The sequence below is a fragment of the Lynx rufus genome, unplaced genomic scaffold, assembly GCF_022079265.1.
Source record: "Lynx rufus isolate CCGP_SWC_20201006 ecotype Redwood Valley unplaced genomic scaffold, mLynRuf1.p SCAF_52, whole genome shotgun sequence".
Classification (NCBI taxonomy): Eukaryota; Metazoa; Chordata; class Mammalia; order Carnivora; family Felidae; genus Lynx; species Lynx rufus.
In genome coordinates this window covers 337816-360397 of record NW_025814870.1, presented here as the reverse complement: position 1 = coordinate 360397, position 22582 = coordinate 337816, and the positions used below count along the sequence as shown (strand labels likewise).

The 22582-nt window shown below is 45.2% G+C and overlaps 1 protein-coding gene across 1 annotated transcript; it reads left to right on the top strand.

Moving 5' to 3' along the window:
- Positions 1-7792: 7792 nt before the first annotated feature.
- On the top strand, positions 7793-14977 carry SMIM9 (small integral membrane protein 9). Its single transcript, XM_047100715.1, has 3 exons — positions 7793-7997; positions 9384-9513; positions 14950-14977. The coding sequence occupies exons 1-3, from the start codon at positions 7793-7795 to the stop codon at positions 14975-14977; spliced, it is 363 nt and encodes a 120-aa protein (XP_046956671.1).
- Positions 14978-22582: the final 7605 nt, after the last annotated feature.

Below are 22582 nucleotides of genomic sequence, written 5' to 3'. Positions count from 1 at the left end.
GGGTACACCTCCAGGTCCTGCCTCCAGGCCCACACCCTCTCCAAATTGCCTTCTGCCTCCCAGCCTGGCCTCCGGGTCATTCCCTGCCCTGCCCTGCCCGTGGGCCGAGACTTTTCTATGTGTTTAAACCACACAGCCCTAGGGGGCACCGCCCCGAAGCCTCCCAAATTAATTGTCGTGCATCCCGCATTTCCCGGGACGATTGCATTCAGTTTAACTCTCCTCCATTTGCTGCAACTGCTCCCAGATTGCTTTTTCCTTCCGAAGCCAGGAGGAAATGAGGAAACTCATCTGGAAAGCGCTCTCCTCCCGCCAGGTCAGATCTCTCACAAACCCTCCTCTTCCTCCTTTGTCAAAGAACAGTGTGTTTAAAGTTTGCAGAAGATAGTCATGATGTAAGCATTTCGGATTGGGCTTCATACATTTAAAATAAAACTCTCACTTGTTTATGATCCCGGTCAAGCATGGAGCAAATCCGTGTCACCACAGCCTTGAAGCCAAAAGGCAAGCCATTCTGACAACCCGTAAAATGTAGATTATGTAAGAACCACTACATGAATGTCTGATATACTTATAGATGGAATTCTCCTAGTTGGTCATCTTGGGGCTTTGCTAGTGGCACACTCTTACCTCGAAAACTAGTGTTTTTAAACTGGGACTCACAGGTGGGATTCAGGAACCCCCAGATTCCATGGCATCATAGACAACATTATGTATGAATGCATACGTGCGGTTTTCTGACAAGATCGTCCAAAGATGTGATCGGAAGTTTAAAGGGGCGAATGCCTTTCAAGAGTTCAATTTCATCTCAGAAGGATGTACAAATAAAGCTATTTGGTCTTAATTCTAATCAACAACAAGAAAAAGATAATACGTTAGGATCACAGAGGGAACTTTGAAGTACAATGACAATGTTCCCTTGAAATTTGTGGTGACCAAGAAAGGTAATAATCATAACAGGTTTCTAAAGGGCATATTTTAATATTCCCACAAAGAAACAAGGAAAATACGTGCCCATCTGGGATAGCAGACACAACGTTATATTCTAATCATACACTCATTGGACTCCCTCCCTCAGCTCATTTCCTGCGGAAGCACAACAAAAATGTAACGGAAAATTCTATACCATGACGGAAAACTAGAATCCCACTTACATAGTTGAAATTTCAAGGAGCCGGATGACACCGAGCTGGGGAAAGCAGGGACAAAACGCTCGATCACCCCACCGCACCACAGGAAGCCCCACGTTGGCCTATACCTCATAGATAAGGCCATGAAGGGCTCCTTACTACTCCTTCCTTCCACCTGCTTACCCCCTTCCCTGCGACCACGCAAACATTTCCCAACACGGCAGAGGGCGCTAGAGGCGAGGATAAGCCACAGAGCAGTCGGAGGAAGCCTCCAAAGTTTGCAATCCAGAGCATTTAAAAACAGGAGTGTTAGAGAAAAATGTATTACAATCTCAGAAAAAGCAAGAAAACTGATGCTTTTTGTCTAAGCTAGAGCATTGTCTAAGAGTCCTGCTTGACCCCGACCTGACCTTTTGGGGAATGTAGCATAGCTGTCTCAGCATAATCACAAACTGCAACAGCCGAAGGCACAAGTGGTTCTAATTCTGTAAGACTGTAGGGTTAGAGGTCAATCTGCAGAAATCAATAAATTGTTTTTCTTTATAGCCTGGTAGAAAAGTTAACCCTAAAGGTGATATGGCTTTATTTGCTGTAAAAGGTTAACCACTCTCATGTCTAACTTAATGACCTTGTTTTGACAGTCTTTTCCTATTGACCAAATGCGTCTCTGTTCCTCAACTGCTCCTGGAGCCCTCTGGTCTTCCTGTTTCCTCAATAACCACTTAAATAAAACCGTGACACATACAAACAAGCGCCTCTGAGAGTTGTGTTCTTACACTGCAAATAAAAATGTGAACAAGATATTAAAAAACAGACGGAGGCACCGAAGAACAGGAAGGACACTTTAGAAAACCTAATTAGTGAGTTAGAAAACCAGATTAAGTTGAACTCAGAGTAGAAAGTGATATCGTTTATGAGAGGTAAACTAAAATTTTAAAAATGAGAAATGGAGCCTTGATCCAGAAGAAGACTTTATATAGAGACAAAAGAGAAATGGGAGTTGCTATTCAATGGCTGTAGAGTTTCAGTCATACAAGACAAGTAAGTTCTAGAGCTCCCCTGGACGATATCGTGCCTACGGGTAGCAATACTGGACTGTGCACTTCAAAATTTAACAGGGGAGGGGCACCTGGGTGGCTCAGTCAGTTGAGCATCCGACTCTCGATTTCAGCTCAGGTCATGATCTCACGGTTTGTGGGATCGAGCCCCACGCTGGGCTCTGTGCTGACAGGGCAGAGCCTGCTTAGGATTCTCTCTCTCTCTGCCCCTCCGCTACTAGCCCTCTCTATCTCTCTCTCTCAAAAATAAATAAATAGACATTAAAACAATTTAACAGGGTAAGCTACGGTTAAGTGTTCTTACCACAATAAAAATGGAAAGTTCCTGAAGGAAAGATCAGATTGGATGTGGTCAAATAAAACAATACGAACAAATTTCTTTGGGATGAAATCATCAGCAACATCATCATCAAACAAATGCGAATCTTCAGATCAGTCTCTTAGTGCCAAGCAGAAAGAAAGAACAAACCATAGCCTGGGGCCAATGTTAAATCGTAGGGGCAATGAGGTCGATCAGCAAAACAGACACCCTCGGGAGCACCAGAAAATCCACACTATTTGATAATGCTGTTTGAGTGATTTGAAAAATCACAGAGATCATAGCAAGTTAATTATCAGAATATCGGGACGCCAATTCACTCCTAGGACAAATGTAGCTTGTCACTTTAAGTGAACAAATACAACTTTCTGTCACAAACATTTTGTCAAACGTAATCTCAAGGTTATAAGTCGACAATCTTTGGAAGATGCATATTACAACAAGTCTATCTTTGGGGCGCTTGGGTGGCTCAGTCAGCTAAGCATCTGCCTTCCGCTCAGGTCATGATCTCAAGGTTTGTTCGTGAGTTCGAGGCCTGCATCGGATCTTCTGTCCCTCTCTCTCTCTGCCCCTCCCCTACTCGTGTGTGTGAGTGTGTGTGTGTGTGTGTGTGTGTGCACATGCACACGCTCTCTCAAAAATAAAAAATAAAGGGGCGCCTGGGTGGCTCAGTCGGTTAAGCATCCGACTTCAGCTCAGGTCATGATCTCACGTTCCGTGAGTTCGAGCCCCGCGTCGGGCTCTGTGCTGACAGCTCAGAGCCTGGAGCCTGCTTCAGATTCTGTGTCTCCTTCTCTCTCTGACCCTCCCCCGTTCATGCTCTCTCTCTGTCTCAAAAATAAATAAACATTAAAAAAAATTAAAAAAATAAATAAAAAATAAAAACTTAAAAAAAATGTAAAAAACAAGTCCATCTTTTAACGTTAGAGAAACATTTAGTAAACAGGCTATATAGAAAACCAGCTTTGTGATGACAAGATACAGATTTAGACTTAACTTTATTGTTTATAAACTGACTTGAACTATTTCTAACCTTCTTCTGTGACTGTCTAATCAAAGGCTGATGATTGACATAGCACTCCTAGAAACTTGTGGGTGTGATTTCCATCCAGAGTGTGAACGAAGACTGGGACTATTAAAAAATTTTATTAAGAGACATCTTAAAAGACCTAAGTAATTGGGATTAGAAGACTCAGTGTTATAAAGACGTCAATTCTTCACAGAGGCATCTATAGATTCAACACAATCTCAATCTAAATTCCAACATTTTCTCATTGTGGAATCAAGCATGTGGAAATATAAAAGTCCAAGAGTGGCCAAAATATTCGTGGTACCAAATAGCAACATTTATTTTGTTTTTTAAGATTTTTAAATTCAGGGGTGCCTGGGTGGCTCAGTCGGTTGAGTGTCCGACTTTGGCTCAGGTCATGATCTCACAGTCTGTGAGTTCGAGCCCCGTGTTGGGCTCTGTGCTGAAGGCTCGGAGCCTGGAGCCTGCTTCGGATTCTGTGTCTCCCTCACTCTCTGCCCCTCCCCCGCTCATGCTCTGTCTCTCTCTCTCTCTCTCTCTCTCTCTCTGTCAAAAATAAATAAATGTTAAAAAAAAATTTTTTTTAAATAAAGAATTGCATGCTCCAGCCAGTGAGCAAGCCAGGCGCCACAACGACAATTATCTTAACGCCACAGTAATTAAGACAATTTGATGTCAGCCCAAGGACAGATCAATATAGTGGTGGAACATATTAGAATCCCGAAGTAGAGACACATTATAGATGGGCATTGACTTACGACAAAATAGCTCAGCAGAGCAGTGGTACTGGGTCAGTCAGAAATCTATATGAAAAACCGAAATTTGGGGTCTCTGGCTGGCTCAGTCAGGAGAGCATGTGACTCTCGATCTCAAGGTCATGAGTTCAAGCCCCACGTTGGGTATAGCGATTACTAAAAATAAATAAATAAAAAATAAAAACAAGTGAAAGCTATTTTTTTTTTGAAAAATGAAATTTGACCCCTTCCTCACACTATACTCAAAAAAATCAGTTTCAGATTAACTAAAGCTCTGTGAACAGCAAACAAAATTTCTAGCAGGGTCATGTTTCTGGAACAGCACCCCAAGGCCACTGACCGGGAAAGAAAAGTTTGATAAATTTGAATACACTTAGATTCAGATCTTCTGTTCATTCACAGAGTGGGAGAAACTATTTGTACAATTGACAAATGGATGTGTAGCAGGTGGAACTCTCTTATGCTCTTCGTGATATACTTTTTCTGGAAAGCAATCTGTCATTACCCAGGTTGAGCATGGAGATACCCTACGATAATTCTCTTGGGTAATGACGCAGGAGTAGATAGAATTGCCTTGTGAACCAAGAGACAGGGGAGCACTACCCAAACTGGAAAAACCACCCTTATTGTGTATATTTCCCAGTCGCTTGTTTTAATTGCTGTATCCTATCCTGTTATATAGTATATACCACAATCTATCCATTGCTTTTCTGGCAGAACTCTGACTAGTACCTCATTTATGCTGGTTCATCTATGGAGGTGAGCATCTTTTCTTAAAAATTAACTTGTAAGAGGGGCGCCTGGGTGGCTCAGTCAGTTGAGCGTCCGACTTCGGCTCGGGTCATGATCTCGCGGTTTGTGACTTAAAGTCCCACATCGGGCTCCGTGCTGACGGCTCACAGCCTGGAGCCTGCTTCCGATTCTTTGTCTCCCTCTCTCTCTGTCCCTCCCCCCACTTGTACTCTGCCTCTCTCTCAAAAAAAATTAACTTGTAAGAGTTCTTTGTATATTAAGGATCTTAACCTATTATCTACCATATATTTTATGAAATGTATTACCTAATTTGCCATTAATCATTTACCTTTCTTTTTAATATTTTGCTCAATGAAAGCCTTACACTTTTATGCAATAAATTTATCGTCAGTATTTCCAATTCTAGTTTGGGGGGGTGGTTTTTTGGTTTTGTTTTTTTATTTGAGAGAGAGAGAGAGCACATGCGAGCAGGGGGAGAGGGGCAGAGGGGGAGAGAGACTTTTTTTTCAATTTATTTATTTATTTTGAGAGAGAGCATGCACACAAGTAGGGGAGGGGCAGAGAGTGAGGGGGAGAGACAGAATCACAAGCAGGCTCTGCTCACGGTGCCCATTGCAGGGCTCAAATCCATAAAACATGAGATCAAACACGCAACCGACTGAGCCACCAGGCAGCCCGAGAGAGAGTGAATCTTAAGCAGGCTTCACACTCGGCATGGAGCCTGACATAGGGCTCGATCCTATGACCATGGGATCACCACCTGAGCTGAAATCAAGAGTCAGATACTTGGGGCACCTGGATGGCTCAGTCGGTTAAGCATCCGACTTCGGCTCAGGTCATGAGCGTGTGGTTTGTGAGTTCGAGCTCCGTGTGGGACTCTGTGCCTACAGCTCAGGGCCTGGAGCCCGCTCCGGATTCTGTGTCTCCCTCTCTCTCTTCCCCTCCCCCACTCACACTCTGGTTCTCCCTCTCTCTCAAAAATAAACGCCAAAAAAAAAGAGTCAGATACTCAACCGACTGAGCCACCCAGGCGCCCCATGGCTTTGGGTTTTGTGACATGCTTTGGGTTTTTTTCCACACCAAGATTATGCAAACACCCACCCATGTTTTATTCTAATATGAATATGGTTTTACTTTTGTTTAGTCCTTGATCTATCCAGAAATTATTTATTTTTGTGTAGGGCTTTCCCTTCAGTGCATCCAAATGAATAGGCAATCATCATGTTAAACCATCTTTTATCATTTATTAAGGTCTCATGCATATATATATATATATATATATATACATACTATTGTAAGGTATAGTAGATACCATGTGGCAGGCAAAATATCTTAGAATTCTTCAAGACTAAAAGGAAACAGCTATGTAAGGATGGGTGTTAGTATCAACACAGATGTTTGTACATAGAAAAAGACGCCTCTGTGTTTAGCTGTCAAATAGAGAGAGACTAGGGGAGGGTCCAATGCACAGATGATATCATAAAGGATAGTAGAATTCCATTCGGAACTTCAGAGAGAGACCTTAAGAGAAAACTCTGACCAGCTTCTTCTGCACTCTGAACACTGAACCTAATTTACTGACTTCTTGGCACTAAGTCAATTTTCAGGTAAGTGTCTTCCCACCTGACGTGGGTCTCTCTCTCTCTTCTTTTTAATGCTTATTTATTTTTTGAGAGACATAGAGCGACAGAGCACAGACGAGGGAGGGGCAGAGAGAGAGGGAGACACAGAATCCAAAGCAGGCTCCGAGCTCTGAGTTGTCAGCACAGAGCCCGATGTGGGGCTCGAACTCACAAGCCGTAAGATCTTGACCTGAGCCGAAATTGGACGCTTAACCGACTGAACCATCCGGGTGCCCCAAACGTGGGTCTCTCTACGCCTTATCAAACAACAGATGAATGTATTAGTTATAAATGACTTAAGTAATAGAAAGCCCAAATTAGAATGGCTCAAATAGGGATTATTTTTCTCATACGAAGCAGCCTAGAGGTGAACAGATACAGGTGCAGGCTTAAGTGACTCAAAATTTCCAAAGGGAAAATGGTGACACCGTCTCTTTTCTCGAGACAGCAAAAAGTCTTCCCAGAAGCCACCTGACCCATTTCCGTTACGCTTCGTTGTCCAGAACCGTGTCACCTAACCACTGCTAGCTGCAAGGATGGCAGGGGAAGGCAGGATTCAGCTCTCCTAGCTTCTCCAGTAAGGAGAAGTGAGGAAGCAGAGGGGAGGCGTGCGTGGGAGCAAGGAGACAGAGATGACCGTGGCTGGGAGTGGAGGTGGTGAGAGTGGCAGGAGTAGGGAAGGACTCGGTAGGTAAAGCTGACCAGGCTCTTCTGATGGTGGGCACGGGGAAGTGTAAAAGAAGAGTCAAAGACGACCCACACGTTTGGGCCCGAACAGCCGAGACCATTTGCACTCACGGAGCTGGGAAGCTTGAAGGGAGATCTAGACCAGGAGGGAGCGCCGCGTACCTGACCTGACAGAGCAAAGTTTCGTTTTGTGTTGTTTGGTTTTTCTTGGAGGGAGGACGCGTTGTGCCGTGGACACTGACCGTGTTCAGGATTCGACAGTGTGAGTCGGGACATTCTTGTGTTCGTGACGGATGAGAAGCTTTTTGTAATACAAACTAAACCACCATTTTCTAACCTTTCAGACGACTCTTTCTGCCTTGGAAAGAGCCAAGGAAAAAGGCGTCTCCTGCTGGCCAAATGAGCTAGGAGTACAGCCGAGGGGCCCTCAGGAGAGTCATGGAACCCCAGAAGCTGGTGAATGTAGGATTTCTGCTGTGTTCCGTGAACTGCCTCTTGTTAGAGACTGTAGCTTCCCCTGCATCACCTTTATCTGCCTCTGAAACACAAGACGCAGCAGGATGGAAACCACGGTCAAGGGGTGTGCTTGCCGTGAGGATGAATCTTCCCATCACCTCCGGAAGACGTAAGATTCATGTCTCAGGTTAGGAAAAGCTGATCTTGTATTGAAAAATAATGTGCACAGGAAAGCAAACTATTGTGGTTTAGTTCAGTTTAGATCAATAAGCACTAACCCACCTATTGTTCCCCAAACCCTTTGCTGAATTGATGAGGTTTGGGGGGGTGACAGTGGGGTTCGTGGGGTCCTGAACCGACAGCCAAGAAAGAATTCTTGAAGACGTCTTTGGTGCAAAACGGTGATTTTATTGAAGCACGGGGACAGAACCCATGACAGAAAGAGCTGCCCCGGGACCATGAGGAGAGACTAGTTATATATAGTATGGGCTTGGGTGAGGTAAAGTCCAGGGGAAGTCTCCAGTGAGAGTTTCACACACTAAAGAAGACTCCCAGGATAGTGGAGGCCTAGCTATTGCCAAGGGAAGGTTGTTTTTCCCTCCAGCAAAGCATCAGCCTTAACACAGTAGGGAGTTCTGGAGAAAAGTTTTACCGGCCAGCCTCAAGTTATTTGCCAACGGGCTGCAGGTTACAAGGAAACTTGGTTCTATCTGCCATTTCCTTCTGCCTTTGTTTCCCCCATCACTATGGAGGGGTGATGGAGACTTAGGGCCTGCAGGACTATGATCTCTATCAGTTAACCATTTGTTTTTCCCTTTCCTTCGTTCTCGGGCAGCCAGGAGCGCCAGAGGAATATCACACATATCCCACCTGGTTGTGGGGGGTGCTGTTCGTGGCCTGTCAGCTTGCCTTATGTTCCCTCATCAGAATGACACGGATTAGGAGTTCACAGTTGGGCAGCCAAAGCCAGAGATGCCAACCTTCTATGAAATATGTCAGAGGCTACTTGAGGACAAAGGGATCATTCAAGTTGCTTGGCGGGGAGGGGCTAGGGAAGACTTGCTTCCAAAGGCCAGCTTCAGACACGGACACATATACTGCTCAGATCTTTTCACGAAGTGCCCTCATGTACAAGGAGGCGAAGATGATGTTCCTCTGAGGGTACTTTTTAATTTTTTTTTAATTTTTACTTATTTTTGAGAGAGAGAGAGAGAGTGGGGGAAGAGCAGAAAGAGAGGGACACACAGAATCTGAAGCAGGCTCCAGGTTCCGAGCCGGCAGCAAAGAGCCTGATGCGGGGCTCGAACTCACGAACCAGTTTGATCATGACCTGAGCCAAAGTGGAACGCTTCGTCGACTGAGCCACCCAGGCGCCCCATGGGATACCTTTTTTTTAATGTGTATTCCTTGGATATCTGAGAGGCACCACAGTAAAATCATTAAGTATATGGGCTCTGGGCAACCATAAGAGCATGATATCTGGGACAGCTATGTGAACTTGAACCAGCGTTCAAATCCCAGTGTTATCCCTTACTTGATCTCTCATCAGTGAATGTCTATGCTTTTTCTGCAGAAAACCACAGGTCCTGGCTGCGCAACTTCAGGAATTACTTGCAGGATCGCATCAAGAACTCCATACCTTCAGCAGCCATTTTTGTTTTTCTGATCACCGCAACCATGATGGGGATCCTCTGTTGCCTCACGTAAGCTGCTCTGGGATGAAGAGAGGGAAGGGGAGCTTGAGGGAGAGGCAGGAACAATCAAGTTCCCCACCAGCCTGTGCAACTATAATTAAGGGAAAGGTTTTTTTAAATTTTTTTTAATGTTTATTTATTTTCGAGAGAGAGAGAGAGAGAGAGACAGAGCACGAGTGGGGGAGGAGCAGAGAGAGAAGGAGACACAGAATCTGAAGCAGGCTCCAGGCTCTGAGCTGTCAGCACAGGCTCAAATTCACCAGCCGTGAGATCATGACCTAAGCTGAAGTCGGACACCCAGCCGACTGAGCCACCCCAGGCGCCCCTAATTAAGGGAAAGCTTTAAGGAAGGTAATTCTTATTTCATCCAACCCACTCCATCCATTACCAATGACTTATAGGTGACATTGAATAACCAGTGTTTATAGCTCATCTTTTTTTTTTTTTTCTAACTTCATTAACTCCAAATGTCTTTCCCTTTGGTTTAGGAATTATACATGGAAAATATCTAATTACCTATGTGTTCAATTGCCTGAAACTCGGCCACAAAATTTATCTATGTAAATCATATGAAGTCAGAGATTCGTGAAATAGTTAACAAAATAAACATAGCTAGGAAAACCTAAATTTTATTAATTGTCTGGTGGGTCAATGCTATGGTGGGAGACAGAGTCCAAGGCGGGGAACCTATGAAAGCATGAGATGGGATTAAAAAGGCTTTGCCTGCTAAAGGACTGTTCAAAGTGCATAAACTAATAAAGTGACTGAGGGCAGAGATCGGGTTAAGGGTGTGGCGTCCCCGCCTAAAGCTCCTGATAATCTGAAAAGATCACACGATCAAGAACCCTATCTAGGAAACAACAACCTTGGATATGGTTACGGACACAGAACTGGAGCCAAACAGAAGTCAGCTAGGTTTTCGAGAGGCGCTTATTGCCAAAGAAACCATGAGCCAGAACTAAATGAGCTGTCTGTTGTTTGAGCCTTAAAATTGTATTTGGGCTTCTGACCTTGCATGAGAAGGACACAGGCTTCGGAGTTTCCCAGGGTGGCTCCCCGGCACTTGCTTCAGATGCAGCCACAATGACTAGTAGGGAGAGCCTCCCAGCAGGTGGGCAGTGGGCCCTGGAGCTTCTCCTGGAAAGCAGACCGGGCCTCATCGGCGTCTGCCCGGCAGGGTTCCGGCGCTAGTGCTGAGCCAGAACTCTGTGTGGCGCCCATTATTCCTTTGCCAACGGGCATGTTCATGGTGATTAGACTCTTCCTGCTCCCTCATTGTATTTGGGTTGTGCGGATCAGGAGCAGATAACCTGTTTAACTGAATAAGTCGCTTAAACCAAGAAGAAAGAGCTGCACCCAGAATTGAGAGAACCAAGCTTCACCCAGGTACTCTGTACTTCGAGCTGGACACACCGATGGATGAGATTTTGGTCTTGGGGGAACATGGTGCCACAAATCAGGTGTTCTGGAAGCAGTGAGACAGGAATTCGGCGTGCAGGACATTATCAGGGATCAACACCTGTGGAGGGTAGGGGGCGGAAGGGAGAGGTCGAACTGCCTCGCAAGCCCAACGAAGCCTCAGGTGACCCCAACAGAGTCATCTCACGTTAGCCTGATGTGGCCGATACTTTATAGAGGCTGTGTGTTGACAGCTGTCTCAGCAGCCGGAGAAACAAGGCCGTTCTCAGGGAGGGGAACCCGAGTGGCGTATTTCCGTGCGCACCACAGGGTGGGGGCATGGCACGTATGGAAGGGAAAATGAAATCGATTTCGGGTGGCCGGTAACACAGGCTGCGGAAGACGCCGGCAATGTGTTCACCAGGTCTGCTCCTTCTTCCCAAGCACAGAGAAAGGCTGCATTACCCAAGTAAAGGAAGCCAGGACTCAACTCAGGGTGTATCTGATTGTCTATCTCTTGAAGTAGATGGCTCACCCTGAGGAGAAAACCCAGTAAGCCCTTGCTGGGAACAAGCAAATGGCTAGTGAAAGACACCAGTGAGGACAAGAGGGAAAGCAAGATCTGGCAAAACAAAACAAGACATTGATGAAAAAATCTAAAAGGAGAGAGGGAAAACAGGATAAACAAAGCCAGCACCATTAAAGAGACTTAGTTGATTTAAAAAACCTTATTTAGGGGTGCCTGGGTGGCTCAAGCATCCGACTTAGGCTCAGATCATGAACTCGCGGTTTGTGAGTTTGAGCCCCACGTCAGGCTGTGTGCTGAGTGTGGAGCCCGCTTAAGATTCTCTCCTCTCTCTCTCTCTCTCTCTCTCTCTGTCACAGGGCACCTTAGTGGCTCATTCCATTAAGTGTCTGGCTTCAGCTCAAGTCACGATCTCATGGTTCGTGAGTTCAAGCCCCGCATTTGGGCTCTGTGCTGACAGCTGAGAGCCTGGAGCCTGCTTTGGATTCTGTGTCTCCCTCTCTCTGTTCCTCCCCCACTCACGCTCTCTCTCTCTCTCTCTCTCTCTCAAAAATAAATAAAGATTGCACTGTCTCTCTCTTTCTCTCAAAAATAAAGATTAAAAAAATTTTAATAAAAGATAAAATACTTTAGAGAAAGCAAGATTAAAGGAAAAAACGATATATGCAGGGGACACATAATTAATTTCTTCGTAGAAGACAAGCAAAATAATACAACAGGAAAAGACACTCAAGGTATAATTTGTTTTCATGTTACAGAAATAAAGGAAGATTTGAGTCTATGATCATAAAGGGCACATGAAGCCCCAGGAATAGTAGAATCTCAACAACACTGATTTTTTAAAACTATATTTCACCGTAAGGATTGGAAAGAGTTTCTCTCTGCCTCTTTATCCTCTATACTCACCTATACACCACTAGCTGAAGCTGTAAAGAGGCTTAAACTAGATGCTTTGTTGCCTGAGGAAATCAGAGAACCGTGTATAAGGAAGTTTTTGTGATTGAGCCCTGGGCCTCGGGCTGCGTGCTGACAACACGGAGCCTGCTTGAGATCCTCTCTCTCCCTCTCTCTCTGCCCCTCCCCCGCTCACGCTGGCTTGCTCTCTCCCTCTCTCCGTCTCAAGGAAATAAGCATAAAGAAGTTTAAAAACCTTACGAAATGTCCATTACCTGGTTAAAGAAACAACTTAAGGATAATCTCGTGGAATCATATTCAGGAAATATTATAGTGGAAAAAGCAGGTTATGACAGAGGATATACAATTGAAACCAATTTGTTATTAAAAACTGTATGTACAGGGGGAAAAAAGCTTCCAGGGATGTCACCAAAGTATCAGACGTGGGTCACCTCCTTGTGCCGGCGAACGGGCGGCTGTGATTCGTTTCCTATCGCAGCTGCTACTGATTTTCACATTTCTTTTCATCTAACTGCACTTCCCGGGCTTTTCCACAACAAATTGTATTGCTTGATTAGTAAGGTTTTTAAACTTTTTTATGCTTATTTCTTTGAGAGGGAGAGAGGGAGAGAGCAAGCCAGCGTGAGTGGGGGAGGGGCAGAGAGAGAGGGAGAGAGAGGATCTCAAGCAGGCTCCGTGTTGTCAGCACACAGCCCGAGGCCCAGGGCTCAATCACAAAAACCGTGAGATCACGACCGGAGCCGAAATCAAGAGTCCGACACTCAACCGACGAAGCCACCCAGGCACCTGTGATTAGTAAGCTTTTTTTCAAATGTTTATTTTTGAGAGAGAGAGAAAGCAACAGTACTGGAGCAGGGGGAGAGGGCAGGGAGAGAGAGAATCTCAAGCAGGCTCCGCAGTGACATCACAGAGTCCCGGGTCAGGTCTTGAACACATGAACCATAAGATCGTGGCCGAAGCAGAAATCAAAAGTCGGATGCTTAACTGACTGAGCCACCCAGGCGCCCCTGATTAGTAAGTTTTTTAAAAGATACTTTAACAACAAAAGAAGATGGGTGCCTGGCCGGCTCAGTCATTAGAGCATTCAAGTCTTCGTCTTGGGTTGGTGAATTCCAGCCCCACCTTGGCAACAGAGATGACTCAAAAAGAAAATCTTTATTGTGTTATTATCATTATTTTTTTTTTTTTTTAAAGAGAGACATAACAAGCAGGGACAGGGGGACAGGGGCAGAGGGAGAAAGATAATCTTTTTTTTTAATGTTTTATTTTTAGTTTTGAGAAAGAGAGAAACAGAGCACATGTGGGGGAGGGCAGAGAGACGGAGACACAGAACCCGAGGTAGGCTCCAGGCTCCGAGCTGTCATCACAGAGCCCCATGCGGGGCTCGAACTCACGAGCCGCGACATCATGACCTGAGCCGCAGTCAGACGCTTAACCAACTGAGCCACCCAGGTGCCCCAAATAAAACCTTTTTTTAATTTTTTTTTTTGAAAGAGAGAGAGTGTGTGTACGTGCCATGAGCAGCAAAGGATCAGAAAGAGAGAAGCCCAAACAGGTTCTAGGCTCTGAGCTGTCAGCCCACAGCCCGACATGGGGCTCAAACTCAGAAACCGTGAGATCATGACCAGAACCGAAGTTGGACACTTAACTGACTGAGCCACCCTGGGACCCCATGACAAAGAGAGAGAGTCTTAAGCAGGCTCCACACTCAGCCCAGAGCCTGATGTGAGGCTCGATCCCATGACCCTGGGATCATGACCTAAGCCAAAATCAAGAGTTGGACACTCAACCGACTGAGCCCCCAGACTCCCTCAGAACACAATCTTTTAAAAAAAGAACCAGAGGTGGAACCTCTGTTCTGTTTCTACTTTTTGAGTGAAAATGATTTCCCAGTGGAAATTCGTGCATACATACATCCAAAAGAAGAAAAGCCGGGGCGCCTGGGTGGCGCAGTCGGTTAAGCGTCCGACTTCAGCCAGGTCACGATCTCGCGGTCCGGGAGTTCGAGCCCTGCGTCAGGCTCTGGGCTGACGGCTCGGAGCCTGGAGCCTGTTTCCGATTCTGTGTCTCCCTCTCTCTCTGCCCCTCCCCCGTTCATGCTCTGTCTCTCTCTGTCCCAAAAATAAATAAACATTGAAAAAAAAAAAATTTAAAAAAAAAAAAAAAAGAAAAGCCACGTGACCATACTTGTACATCTACCTCCAGCCTCAACTACACAATTCATCAAAGCATTTTGTCTGAATGAAATCGTGTGGTTCATATCAAAAGAAGGCTTTGTCTAAAATCATATCCTGGGGGGTGTCCAGCAGCTTAGTCGGTTGAGCCTCCAACTCTTGGTTTGGGCTCAGGTCATGACCTCGAGGTTTGTAAGTTTGAGCCCCACATCAGGCTCTGCGCTGACAGGGTGAAGCCTACTTGGGATTCTCTCTGTCTCTCCTTCTCTCTCTACCCTTTCCCCGCTCGCTCTCTCTCTCTCTCTCTCTCTCTCAAAATAAATAAATAAAAACTTTAAAAATCATATTTTGGAAAAGGTAATGTAATTACAAAGTAACTCTGTGCAGACCAGGAATTCAAACCTCGTTCATCAGTTTCTCTTCTTTTCCCAGTATTCTTGTAGGTGAACCAGTCCAATGAAGCACTAGAAAATTCAGTTGGACAACTGTGGTGTTTGGCTTGCTGGATTCCGAGGGAGTGCAGAGTGTGCTATTTGCTTACAGTAAGGAGGTACCTGTTGGTTAAAATTAAATTGTCTTCCATGTTTACCTTTGCCTTTATTTTCTCCTTTAAAACATGCGATTGAAAAATGGGAATAGCCTTATTGCCGTTTTGATTATAAAAGTAATACATATTTTATTACAAAAAATTTCCTAAAATAAGAAGAAAAAGTACCCGTAATGCCAGTGACCCAGAAATAAATATTGTTAACATCTTGGCACATCTCCTTTCAAACTTTTTTCTTTTTTTTTTTTTCAACGTTTATTTATTTTTGGGACAGAGAGAGACAGAGCATGAACGGGGGAGGGGCAGAGAGAGAGGGAGACACAGAATCGGAAACAGGCTCCAGGCTCCGAGCCGTCAGCCCAGAGCCCGACGCGGGGCTCGAACTCACGGACCGCGAGATCGTGACCTGGCTGAAGTCGGACGCTTAACCGACTGCGCCACCCAGGCGCCCCTCAAACTTTTTTTTTCCTATGCTTGTATTACCAGTTTTCCAAAATCTTTTATTATTTTCTTAAAGTTTATTATTTATTTTTGAGAGCGACAGAGAGACAGATTGCTAGAGGGGAGGGGCAGAGAGAGAGAGAGGGAGACACAGAGTCTGAAGCAGGCTCCAGGCTCTGAGCTGTCAGCACAGAGCCCGATGCAGGGCTCGAACTCATGGACCGCGAGATCATGACCTGAGCCGAAGTCGGATGCTTAACCGACTGAGCCACCCAGCCCTCCCCGCCCTTTTTTTTTTTTTAAAGAAGGATATCCATCATGTCACACAATTTAAGTTTATTTATTTATTTTTGAGAGAAAGCAAGCAGAGGAGGGGCAGAAAGAGAGAGAGAGAGAATCCGAAGCAGGCTCTGTACTGTCAGCACAGAGCCCGACACGGGACTGTAACCCATGTATACAGTGAGATCATGACCTGAGCTGAAACCAAGAGCCAGAGACATTTAGCCGACTGAGCCACTCGGGCGCCCCTCCCAAAATCTTTCCTGTGAAACAACAGTTCTGTTTTAATCAATGTTATGAGCTAGGAGGGCTCGATCAATGGCCAACGAAGTTTGAGAGGTGCCAGATTAAACATATTTAAGTCTGCTTTTTTAAGATTTTATTTTGAGGCAATCTCTGCAGCCAACATGAGGCTCAAACTCTCAACCCCGAGATCAAGAGTGACGCACTCCACCGACTGAGCCAGCCGGGTGCCCGTAAGAGTGTTTCTTTGCTCCAGGACTTCCAAAGGCCTTTTGAAAGGCTAACATGACTCTCCACCAGAGGGTATGATGTGCGGTATTTCCCAGACAAATCTGAACGTGGGATTTGTTTTTATGGATTGATCTGCACTCTTTGAGAAATGGATGCGTGTGCACACAGTCACAACCTGGTTTTTTTCACATAGTGTCGGTAAATATATGTCTATACAATTTTAAGTGTCGCATAGTACTCCTTGCCATGGATATGACATAAGTCATGTAACCATTTAGGGTGTTTCTACTAGTTTACTATTATAATATATATTATAATATGATACTATTATAAATGTAATGCTGGTAATAGTTGTACAAATTATTAATTTGCTTTTCCCCTTTGCTGTTCTGAGTTCGAAATCATTCATTCGGTGGATACTTACTGAACACATACTGTGACTCAGGCACTGTTCTGGGCAGGTAACAAAACAGACACTAATCCCAGCTCTTGTGGAGGAGCCCTGTGCTGGTGGAAGGATCCAGATCACTCCGGCAAATTGGTGAACCTCCAACAAGACGTGTTCCAGGCACAAGGCGCAAGAGGGTACACATGCTGAGTCAAGAGTATCCCCTCTGCATTCGAAAGCAGCAAAGAAACCAGAGCAAGTGAGGGCAAAGTAGGTCCTTGTGGGCCGTTGGAAGGATCCTGGGGTGATAGGGGAGCCAACAGAAGGTTTGGAGCAGAGAAGGGATATAATTTGATAGACGTTTTATAGCGTCATGTCAGCTGCCATGTTGAGAATATAGGGGGCCAAAGACAGGAGCAGGGAGACCAGTCAGGTGAGAGATGACTTCACTTGGACCCGGGTGGGGAGCAGCGGAGTTGCGCAAAGTGTCAGATGCTGGAGAGGTCGCGAGGGGAGAATCGGGCGGGATTTGATTCCAAGTCAAATGACGTGCGGGAGAGAGGGAGGCTCCCAGGGGGCCTCCCAGGCTTCTGACCCCAGCGAGTGAAGGGAAACCTGCTGCAAGTTAGGAATTTCCCGCACGAAAAGAAAGACTGAAGTGGTATTTGACTTGATACTGAGGTGAGATCTAGGGAGCCGTCAGCCACAGGCCACCCCGCAGGCCAAGGTGAGCTCGGTTACAGAGGCTGCTGATGAAACCAAAAGGCTGTGCTAGAGGCTAACAGGGGACCAGAGGGCCAAGGGAACAGATTTGGCGTTCCCCTCCCCCTTGGCCCCTCCTCGCCCCCAGGGCAAGCCCTGTCCTGTCTTCTAATCCCACAGCCTCACCTGCTTTCAAACTGTATGTACTCTTCAGGGGGTTTCTCTGTTTACTTGCTTTATGTTCTGAGATTCTGCCACGTCGATGCTTATAGACGTGACTAAGATTTGCACCCGTCCTGTCGAATGGCCTATCGCCTGAGAAGAGCTGGACTCACTTAGCCCATCAACCGTAGAAGGACATTTCTACTGTCTCTGGGGTTCGTTTTCTCTTCTCGACAAAGCTTCTGGAAGAGCATGTCTCATAGTGCGCACGGACAAGAGTGTCTCTAAGGAATACAGCCTGTGATTGACTTGCTGGGTCAAAGGGTAAGTGCATGCTGCATCATCAATGCCAGCTTCCCAGAGTGACTGCACGGATTTACACTTCCTGCCAGCGTTAGTGGGAGTATGATGTTCCCATGATCCCACATGCTTCAGCACATGGAATATCAGGAGTCTTCTCCCCGGGTAGATGAGAGGTTGGATCATCTTGTGCTCTTACCCTGCATTTCCCTGGTAACCGATGAGGCTGAAGCCCTTTCCCTGTCTTTATGGATCGTTCGATTTTCTCTCATATGGAATTCCTGTTAGTGAATTTTGCCCATTTTTCTCATTTGTAGTGTTGTGTACCCATCTGTAGGAATTCTTGATATGTTCTGTATACCATTGTTTGGAATGTGATTGAAGTGAAAATGCCTTCTCCCAGCTAGAAGATTCGATTTTCACTCTTGCCAGGATGTATTTTCAAGAGGATGTATTTGCTTGAAGGTAGACAAATTCGCCCATCACTTTCTTCTAAGAAATCCTTTTCTATCCCCATGTCATAAAGGAAGTCTCCTGCATTCCAAAAGTTTTGCACGTTTGCCTTTCACATTTAAGTCCTTAAACTACTCCAATTAATTTTCGTAGGGTGTGAGACCGAGTTCAATTTTATTTTCTTACTATTGTGAGAAGCTATACTTTTCCACTCTTGAACCTTGAACTGAATTTCGGTGCCTAAAGGCAGTTCTCGGAATCGAGAGAAGCAGATACCTGCAATAAATTCCAAGAAGCAATAAATTCCAAGGAGCAGACCCAGATTCTGAGCACTGAGCACCCCTGAACCGGAACCGGCCGCCCAGGAAAGCCCGTGAGGCCGGCTTTTCTCTGAGTCAGCTGACTCGGTCGGGGGTACTTTTCCACCCTGAGCCTCCATCAAAACTCTAACTAAATTTTGCTGGAGGAGTCACCCTCTCTGAAGTTCTTCTGACTGCGGTAGTTTGGATAAAGTGTTAGTTTTCACGTCTAACAAGTCTCAGTTTTCATTCTGATAATATGCATCCCCGATATGCCCAGTACTACCTAGTGCTAGTCTGCACTTTCCCTACGGCTCTACCTGTTAGGGTCTTGGAACTGCATTGGATCTATAGGCCGACGGAACCTTCCAAACCGTGAATATGACTCAGCTCTCCATTTTGTAGCTCTTCTTTAATGGATTCTGGCTACACGATATACAGTTACATTTATTCCTAGGTATTTTTCATTTTACATGTCACACTGAATGGCATCTCTTAAAATTATATTTTCTTTTTTGAATGTTTATTTAGAGAGAGAGGGGAAATAGGGAGCAGGTAGGAGAAGGGTAGAGAGAAGGAGAGAGAGAATCCGAAGCAGGCTCCGCGCTGTCAGCGCAGAGCCCGACGCGGAGCAAATTATATTTTCTGTGTGTTGTTGGTGTATAGAAGTGTGATTGATTTCTGTGTAATGACTGTAGCCAGCAGCCTTACTAATACCACTTATTAATTTTAATAATTTATTGATAGATTTTTAAATATTTTACAAAGACAATAAAATATCTGCAGACGGTGACAATTTTGTTTCTTCTTTTCCAATCTTTACAGCTTTTATACTTTTATTTTTACCTGACTCTGCTGGATACGACTTGCAATACAAAATCTTAAAGGAAACGCATTTAGCTTTTTACCACTAAGTATATTTCTTGTAGATTTTTTACCAATAACTTTTTTTAATGGAAGATTTTTTAAATGGCTATTTTATTTATTTTGAGAGGCAGAGAGAGAGGGAGAGAGCTCAAGTAGGGGAGGGGCAGAGAGAACCCCAAGCAGGCTAGGGGAACCATGAAATCATGACCTGAGCTGAAATCAAGAGTCAGACACTTAACCGACTGAGCCACTCACGTGCCTTACAAATAACTTTTAAAGATCAGGTTAAGGATGCTCCCATCTATGCCTAGTTTGTTAAAAGTTTGTTTTTTACTACCAAGAATAGATGTTGACTTCAATTGAATATTTTTCATCTACTGAGATAGATAATAGGATTTTCCCATTAATATGTTAACATGGTAAATTTGGGTTAATACATTTTGTTTTTTTTTTTTCTTGATTAATACATTTTCTACCATTAAGCTAATTTTGAATTCAAATACTGAAGGTTTGGGACCAATTTGGTTATGTGCAGTTTCTGCCAGATCGCACCCCCTGGGGACTTTTCTTGTTTGTGTGTAGTGATTTTTTGTATTTTACTGTGAGCTGCAGGGGCAAACTGTACTGACAAATTCTCAAGGGAGAATTTTTGTTTAGCCTCTTGTGGTAGGCACAATTAGTAGTCCTGCAGAAAATAGATTAGTGGTCGCCAAGGGCCAAGGACCAGGGGGCTGGGGAGTGACTGCTAATGGGGCTGAGGCTTCCTTTGAGCGTGATGAAAATGTTCTGGAATGAGAGAGTGGTGATGGTTCTACTAAAAAACACTGACTTGTTCACTTTGAATGGGTGAATTTTATCCCGTCTTGTGCTAGTCCTCAGAGGAGGCCTGCTTCATGGGGAGGTGGGGAAAAGGAAGCCTGGTTTGGCTCGGAAGAAGTGAGGCCACGTGTACTGTGGTTTCTCTACCCAGACGAACGAGGCAACTCTAGTTCTGAATATATTCTCTGTGCATAAAGGAAGGTCCGGACGGTTCCAGAGCAAACTGGGGAGGGTTGCTCCCTCTGGAGAGTGGGAATCGATGAAGGGTGAGTGCAACTGCTGGCTAAGAGGTCGGACGCATGTCCAATTGTAAGACAACGCTTTCCTCACTAGTGGTACCAGTTTTGACTCCCAGCAGCAATGTTCAAGAACTCACGTGGACTCATATCGGCTCTAACACTTGAGATGGTAAGACTTTCTCAATTTTGATAACTGAGTGGGCATACAGTGACGTCTTGACTTGCATCTATCTCCCTGGTCACTAACGAACTTGAACATCTGTTTATTGATCATATGTATTTCTCCATATGTGAGATGTTTATTTCCTGTTTTTTACCCATTTGTCTACTGGATTATTTTACTCTTTTAAAGACTTTATTTTTAAGTAATCTCTACCCCCAACGTGGGGCTGAATCTCACAATCCCAAGATCAAGAGTCACGTGCTCTACTGACTGAGCCAGCCAGGTGCCCCTCTACTGCCTTTTTAAATACTGTTAATTTATAGTCCTTTATGTATTTATAACAGGAACTGTTTGTCATTTGCCTATACTCAAAATACTTTCTCTCAATGCACATGTGGTCTTTTTTGCTTTTTGGTTTGTTTTTTGACAAGTAAAAGTTCTTACTGTTAACAAAGTCAAACTTATCAGCGTTCTGTTTTATAGTCAGTCGTTTGTCCGCATTGTTTAAGAAATCTTTTCCTATCCCCCAAAGTAAGAGTTCTTTGCTGATGTTTTGTTTCCAGAGCTTTTTGACATTTAAGCGTGTTTTTGACATTTAAATTCTTAATCCATCTGGAATAGATTGTTTTTGCAGGAAGAAGGCTCTAATTTTATCTCTTTCAATATACATAACCATTTTCCAGCTTCAGTTAATGAAAGTCTTTCTTGAGTTACCTAACACGCCAAGTGCATCGTATACCACGGTTGTACACGTGCAGGGTGTGTCTGCATTCTGTAATGTATTGCGTTGCTCAGTTAGTATATCCCTGCACAAGTATCATACCCTTAATTTCGATAGCACCCTCTTTCCTTGTCCGTCTCTGTCACTGTGTCTCTCAGCTTTCTATACTTCCTTTAGGGTAATCTTGGGGAAGGGAGCCATCAATCATGTGATCTCAGCCTCTTAACAGAGAAAACTGCGTGATGTCCAAAGTCTTCCGTTGGACTTTCTCCTCGTGGCTATATGGTACTGGAAGGTCCACATAAGATTATACAGAGCAATGCGGGGCGCTTGGGTGGCTCAGTCGGTTAAGCAGCCGACTTCGGCTCGGGTCATGGTCTCGCGGTCCGTGAGTTCGAGCCCCGCGTTGGGCTCTGTGCTGACAGCTCAGAGCCTGGAGCCTGTTTCAGATTCTGTGTCTCCCTCTCTCTGACTCTCCCCCGTTCATGCTCTCTCTCTGTCTCAAAAATAAATAAACGTTAACAAAAAAAAAAAAAGATTATACAGAGCAATGAACTGCTTATAATAGTGTGAGGTTACTAGCCTCGGGAAAAGGGGACCAGGTTTGGGTCAGGTAAAGGTATCTATGGATGTAGACAGCCCTGAGCCCTGTAAGCCCAGTCAATGTTTTGTTCAGAAACCCTTCCATGATTTAGACTGCTGCTTTAACGCCACCAAAGCATTAGGATGCTAAGGAATCCTGTTCTAGGATTCCTAAGGAATGTCGGTTCCCTTTACTTCCACTGATCCCTCAAAATTTTTGTGGCATTAAGAGTAGAAGATGTGGCGTAAGACAAGTAAAAACAGTTTGCTGTTCGGGGCAATCAGGCCTCCCATCACCGAACTGCAGCCAGCAATGTAAATGACAGGGTACCGGCAGCCCAGGAGCCTTAAAGGCATTTTCGCAACGCGCTGGGCCCGCAGAGATTTCTGGGTAGAGCCCGGAGTCGGAGCGACGGCTTCCTTCCAGTCCCCAGCGATTCGGCCAGGGCTGTGGGCGGAGCCGGTGGGCCCTCCGCCGGGAGGGCGCGGTCCGCTGGGTTCCTCACGGCCCCTCTGGGTTCAGCCTCGAGGTTGGCCGGGGGCGGGGCCAGGTCAGGGGCGGGGCGGCGCTCCGTGCCCGCCCTTCCAGCGCGCCGCCCGCGGGGAGGTGACGGGGCCGCGCCGCCTCC

Coding starts and splice junctions, on each gene's coding strand:
- SMIM9 (XM_047100715.1), top strand. CDS start 7,793: ATGGAACCCCAGAAGCTGGTGAATGTAGGATTTCTGCTGTGTTCCGTG. Junction 7,998..9,383: donor ACGTAAGATTCATGTCTCAG/GTTAGGAAAAGC, acceptor CTTTTTCTGCAG/AAAACCACAGGTCCTGGCTG. Junction 9,514..14,949: donor GGGATCCTCTGTTGCCTCAC/GTAAGCTGCTCT, acceptor TTCTTTTCCCAG/TATTCTTGTAGGTGAACCAG.